General features: G+C 43.5%; 1 protein-coding gene across 1 annotated transcript in view; it reads right to left on the reverse strand.

The window, feature by feature from the left end:
• LOC113213962 (uncharacterized) overlaps positions 1–5,586 on the reverse strand; it is a 20,026-nt gene extending 14,440 nt beyond the window's left edge. The window contains exons 1-2 of the mRNA XM_026433188.2: positions 5,358–5,586; positions 3,753–4,012 (exon numbers count right to left, since the gene is read on the reverse strand). Of these exons, the coding sequence (XP_026288973.2) occupies positions 3,753–4,012; positions 5,358–5,376 (279 nt within the window). The 5' untranslated portion in view covers positions 5,377–5,586. The remainder of the gene's footprint in view (positions 1–3,752; positions 4,013–5,357) is intronic.
• Positions 5,587–6,476: the final 890 nt, after the last annotated feature.

Consider the following 6,476-nt stretch of genomic DNA (forward strand, 5'->3'; position numbering starts at 1 on the left):
TGAAAATAATAGGTCATGTTCACAATTTTAACAAACCAAGACCATATCTTAGTATCGAATCTGAAAAATTTGTCACGTTTGTTAAAATGCAATTTTATGTGTTCCGCTATTTCTTCCGATCAAAATGATTCCAAATTTGACAAAGACGAGGGGGAAATCTCTTGGGCTCGTAGCGTACGGGTTATTTCGTGGTGTTTCTCCTGCCATTTCAGTTATTTCTCGCCTATTTTGGATTATTGAAGGGTATTTCGCGGTATTTCAGAGTATTTCATGGGTATTTCGCGACTATCTAACCGACTACTTCGCGTCTATTTCGCTCTATTTCGCTCTATTTCGCCTTTATTTCGGACTATTTCGGGGGAAGGTGTACGAACTATTTAGCAAGTGATTTCCTCCTCAGACTCAAATAGGCGCAACATAACGTTGAGTGCGGACGGCTGCAAGCAGCCGCTTAGAAAAAACAGTTGAATGTTTGTTGCGGCCATCTTGGAACTTATTGTTCTTCTAACCCCTAAAATCACTGCGGCTGGATTCAGTTTCGTGAGAAGCGTTGCCTAACGGTGAAGCGGCCTCACTGAAATCGCTTGCCTCAGAGGTTTTCAGCCAATTACAGTAGTTCTCAAAGCTCTGAGGGCAAGCGATATCAGTAAGGTCACCTCACCGTGAGGCAACGGGTAACGGGTCTCACGAGACTAAATCCAGCATCATTCAGAATATGCTGTTTGTTTGTCGATTTTTTAGGCCCCCCCAAGGGGGCCTTCCTGCGAGCACTTTTTAGGCCCCCCCCAAGGGGGCCTTTCTGCTTGCGTGCGAGCGCTTCTTCTTTTCTTTCCCTCATTCATTAAGGTACCGCGACTTCTGTTGAACAGATTTTAATAAAATTTTATCGAAAAATCAATCCAAAAATAAGTTTTCATTTGACTATAGCCTCATTAAAATCCTGCTGGCCAATTTTGAGAAAATTAAAGTTAAACATCGAAATTATCACGAAAATCGGCAAAATCCTGCCAAGCCAACAATGGTTCGCACTTCTAGCATTCTTTCTGTTGATACCTGCGGCTTACATTTTCACTTAACAGTAACACGTATGAAACAAAAATTCAAGACAGAATATTAAGCTTCCGAACGATATGTTCAAAATCTTCGTGCGACGTTCCAGACGAGAACGACAGCAAGCCGAACAATATGCGACATTTACGCTTATTCTTCGTGTCTTGTTTTTAATTTCTAGCGCAATTAGTATTGATTTAAACAGGGAAGTGTAAGCGAGCCGATTGTGCACCGTTCTTTAAGCCACCAAATAAGCTTTTAATCGATGCCAAAAGATATCCCGATTACAACTTCTACCAGTTTAAAATCAAAGCTGCACAGTTTGTTTAGAAATGGGCGTGGCTACGACAATCCTGAGTAGAAAGGAGGCGTGGCTTCTAACAATGGTACCAACCTTTGCAAACTCGCTTCATGTTTTTGGATAAATTGAGTGATGTACTCTCCTCACTTTAATGTTCAACCCACCTCTAATAACCCCTTCTTATCGATTTCGCGTGCAAATGACATGTGTTTGAATAATTGTAACTATGAGTAAAAGTTGCCATTGGCGGGAAATGCCCACTAAGTAGTTTCTATAAGGCGCTTTCCTCGCTGTTGGTTTTCTTATTGTGGTGACTTCTGAACGAAGAGCCACAACACTAGCCATCAAGTTTTGACGACTTCCCTCTTTTCTAATTTTCGACGCTCAATCTATTGAAGTGATTAATTAAATAATTATTCTTCGTGTGCATACGATTGTTCGTTAAAACTTCATGGGCCGATTAGCGTGTTAGCGTTAGAATTTTTTTTTTATGCCATTTTTATTAAGGTACAGCCACTTCTGTGATACAGATTTTGATAAAATTTTAACAAAAAATCAATCTAAAAATTAGATTTCATTTGACTATAGCCTCATAAAAATCTGTCTGGCCAATTCTGAAAAAATTAAAGTTAAACATCAAAATTATCACGAAAATCGACAAAATGCTGCCAAGCCAACAATGGTTCGCACTTCTATCAGTTTTTCTGTCGATCCCTGCGGGTTATCTTTTCACCTAACAGGAAAACGTATGAGACAAAAATTCAAGACCGAAAATTAAGCTTCCGAACGATGTGTTCAAAAGTTTCCTATGACTTTCCAGTCGGGAGCGACACCAAGCTGAATGATGTGCCACATTCCCGCTTATTATTCACATCTTATTTTTAATTTCTAGTGCAGTTGGTGTTAAATTAAACAGGGCAATGTAAGCGAGCCGATTGTGCACCATTCCTTAAGCTATCGAATAAGCTTTTTACCGACGCAGTACACTGTCAAAAAAACTGTACCAAAGTACAGCAAAAGCACGGTATGTTTGTAGTGGTGAGGTACATATCGTTGTACTTTTTTGCTGTAGTTCCCATAAGACTCCATGTTAAGGGATACTGTACTTTGTACCTCACAATACTGTACCTTACTCACTACAATGCAGGCAAGGACTTGACCAGTTCGTGCTGTGTTTTTTTCTGACAGTGTAAGATATTCCAATCACAACTTCTACCTATTTAAAATTAAAGCTGCAAAGTCTGTTTAGAAATGGGCGTGGCCACGAAAATCCTCGGTAGAGGAGGCGTGGCTTCTAACAATGGTACCAACCTTCGCAAACGGACTCGCTTTATGTTTTTGGATAAAATGAATGATGACCTCTAATCACTTTTATGTTCAACCCACCTCTAATACCCTTTTTTAACGTTTTCGTGTGCCCTTCAGAGGTGGTTACATGACATGTGTTTGGATAATTGTAACTATGAGTAAAATTTGGCATTGCTGGGGAAAGCCCAAGGAGCAGTTTCTATAAGGCGCTTGCCTCGCTGTTGGTTTTTGTTATTGTGGTGACTTCAGAACGTAGAGCCACAACACTAACCATCAGGTTTTGAAGACTTCCCTCTCTTCTCATTTTCAACGCTCAATCTGTTGAAGTGAATAATTGAATGAGTATTTCTTCATACGACTGTTCGTCAAACTTTAGGGGCCGATTAACGCGTTAGCGTTAGAATTTTTTTTTGTTCTTTTTAGGGGGGGGGGGCTTCTATCGTTGTACGACATTTGACGCCTCCTTGCACGTCTTAAAGTACAGCGGGGTCGTTTTCACCGTACTTTCGTCGAAAAAAACACTCTAGCACCGAAACAGTGCAAGATAAAGCCAAACGGACAAAATTTTGGTCCAAAAGGCTCTGCACCCCTTAAAAGAACTTAAATACAATATTGTTTTCCTCTTTGAAACAACCCCTACTTCTTTGTTACCCCTTTAACCTGCTTAGGGGTCGTTTGCCAGGATAAGCCGTAGGTGTTTTTTTTTCTGGAAGTGAACCTTAAAGTACCCTGAATTTTGTAGAGATCTGGCTCATGTCCTCTTACTCACACGGACGACGGACAGACGGACGGATCGAAAGCGGTTAAGCCCACTTTAATGCTTTTTTAAAAGCAGAAGGGAGGGCTAAAACGAGAAAAGGAAGTTTTTTTGTGCGGTTTTGTAAAACAATTCAGGGGAAAAAGAAATAAGTGATATGTAATGAACAAACAGAGAACCCAGCGGTTAAATTCGAGCCGTCGGGGTATCGGAAATGCACGCTGTTTCATTGACAATAGGAAAAGGACCCAAAAATAAAACCACCGGAGTTTTTTTAAACCCCTTCCGTAAAACCATGCCTTCCAAACACAGTCTTAAAGAAATGAGAACACCAACCTCTAGGATATGCCAGAACTTGATCAAGGCGACAGCGTGGCGCGAAGACGCCCAGCAAGCGACGGGTATGAAGTAGATGTAGCTGAGACACACAGCGGTGCAGTACTCTGGTACCAGGTCCCACAGATGATAGTGCTTGCCGACACCACTGACAAGCGAAAGACGGTTCCCAATCTCTACGCTGGCCAGCCAGCACAGACCGAGCCATGACGGCACGGTCAACGCTATGGGGAGCGAGAGCCACCGGAAGTAGAAGGTGCCTAGAGGTGGATGAATCACTCAGTTTCAGGGGTGGAACCGTCATGTCCTCAGTAAATCCGTCCACTCAATAAGAGTTCCGAGGCAAATACACGGAAAAAATGGGTTGGTCGTGGTGACTAGATTGTCCTGGCTGAGACTGAATTGGTTGTAGGCATCGAACCGCTTGGTTGTGGCAGCCGGCTGGGTTTGCTCTCGTGTTAGAACTCGCTTCGTAGGGTCTGCTCGGTCGCTACAACCAAACTCCGCCCCACATTCTGGCTTGGCTGTGCCCACATTGTTATTCAAATACTGTGACGTCACATTCTAAAAAATGTGAATTGTGTCACATTATTTAGAATATGATGACACATTCGTTTTCACGTGACATAGGTACGCCTCTTATGCCCGGAGCCCTTGTGCAAAGGTATGTCACGTTCTAAAGAATGTGACATGATATTCTAAATAATGTGGCACAATTCACATTATATAGAATGTGACGTCACAGTATCTGAATAACAGTGCATGCAAGTGGGTTGATCGCAGCAACTACCCGGCGCCGTTTGCCTAGGTCGACGATCACTACAAGGACGTACGAGAGAAAAGGGGTTGCTCACTATGCCTTGTCACCACCTAGCGGTAGAAATCACGTGCAGCGTGGCACTCCTTCCGAAACCCGGAATGATTATTTCCTTAATTTCATTTCACCCGCGACCATTTTACGTGAATAACTCTTATCTACGGCAAGATAACAACCATTTGAAATTATATTTCGATTATTAAAAACCATTAGTTAATTATTTGCAAAGATACACTTACATTTCTGTTACCTCGCGGTGAGGCCTTCGGTCGCCTCCAATAGTGGGTGTCCCGAGTGACATCTACACGGAACTCTGAATAAGGTTTTGACAAATAATCGTCTTCGGGCGATTGTTAAGACTTGCCGATTTTTGATACCTGCCGGATTTCAGTGGATCACAGGATATTGATCTCAAACTTCAATGTTAATTTCCAGTCAAAAATCAGACAAAACAAATGACGCCCACCGCCCGTATAGTATGTTCTCCAAGACGATAAATCGATCACAGCGATCAACTTTTCAGCTGCAGCCACGAGGTGTAAAACAGACCTACTCCCTGCAACCAAGTAAAGTTCGATTCCTCCTATGAGAGGTTCTGATTGCCACGATCAATCCGCTGGTTGTCGCCACTAAACCTGCTCCAGCTGTCCCGCTTGGTTGTCACAATCAGAAAGTCGATACTGCTGGTATCTCTAGAGAGAAATGGTCGTGGCGATCGACTTACGCTTGCCACAACCAACCATCTTTTTCCGTGTACAGTGTGGAAATCGCATTTCACGAGCGCGAACCTGTGCGAAAGTTGATCATCAAGTGCGAAGCCTCTAAGTGTTCGCACACGCAGGTGCAAATTTTTCACTCGCACGGGGTGCGAAATCTCTTGCTCCTCATTGATCCAGTAGGTCGGGTAATTCGGAACAACGCGAAGTGAGCTCACCTAGGTGTGTCTCCAAGACATTCATAATGCCCCGAACGTTTTTCTCTACATTTTGGAAGCTGTGGCTGCGGAACTTAACCTGCACCGTTGAACAAGAGGGCACAGTGGAAAGGAACCGGAGTGATTTGTGGGCTTACGTTAGGGTGTTTCAAAAAAAATAGATTCGGAGGAGTAGTCGATTTTTCGGTGCGCCATGGTCTTAAGAGTACAGCGCAAAAAATCCGAACGAAATCGGACCCGATTTACCCGGTGCGCGCCACGTTCAAAGTTTCGGGGCGCGCGGGAGTCGCCCGGCCGCGCCGCTGCCACGTCGTCTTTGCGCGCCGCGGGTAGCGAGAGCGCGACGACACTTAAAATGTACAAATTTCAACATTTCGAGGGGGTGAGGGGGGAGGGTTTCCGACGTGGCCAAAACGACAATGCCCGCCGCTAGTCCGACCCATTATCTAACCAAAACCGAGAGCTGCCCTCGAAGTCCTCCTTGCACTCGGGTCCCAGCGGTACCCAAAGCTCGCCGTTGGGCCGTAGGGTGGCCTAAAACAATACCAAAATATTCAGAGAGACCAACGCCGGTCAGAATTACAAATAGTAGATGAAAAATAAAAGCTTGGCACCAAATAAGACAAGCGGCGAATATTTTGATTTGACTACTTCGCCGAATCAATTTTTTTGAAACACCCTAGCTTACGTACGTAGAGTTGGTAAAATTTGTGAATGGGTTAAGCGCATGATGCTCTTCATTCTTTTAAACGTGAAATGTGCTTGAACCAACAACAAAATTCTTAGCCTAAGAACACGCTTCTCTAAGTGAGCGACCGATGTACACGGTACACAGAAAAAACTTCAGCATTTAGTACCCTGGGTAAAAAAACCATGGGGCTGTCCATGAGCCATGGACATAAATTTAACCATGGATATTTCTGACCATAGATTTATGGAACCAGTAAACCATGAAAACAACAGTTGACCATGA

The sequence above is a fragment of the Frankliniella occidentalis genome, unplaced genomic scaffold (genome assembly GCF_000697945.3).
Source record: "Frankliniella occidentalis isolate FOCC.00 unplaced genomic scaffold, Focc_3.1 Scaffold248, whole genome shotgun sequence".
NCBI classification, from domain to species: domain Eukaryota; kingdom Metazoa; phylum Arthropoda; class Insecta; order Thysanoptera; family Thripidae; genus Frankliniella; species Frankliniella occidentalis.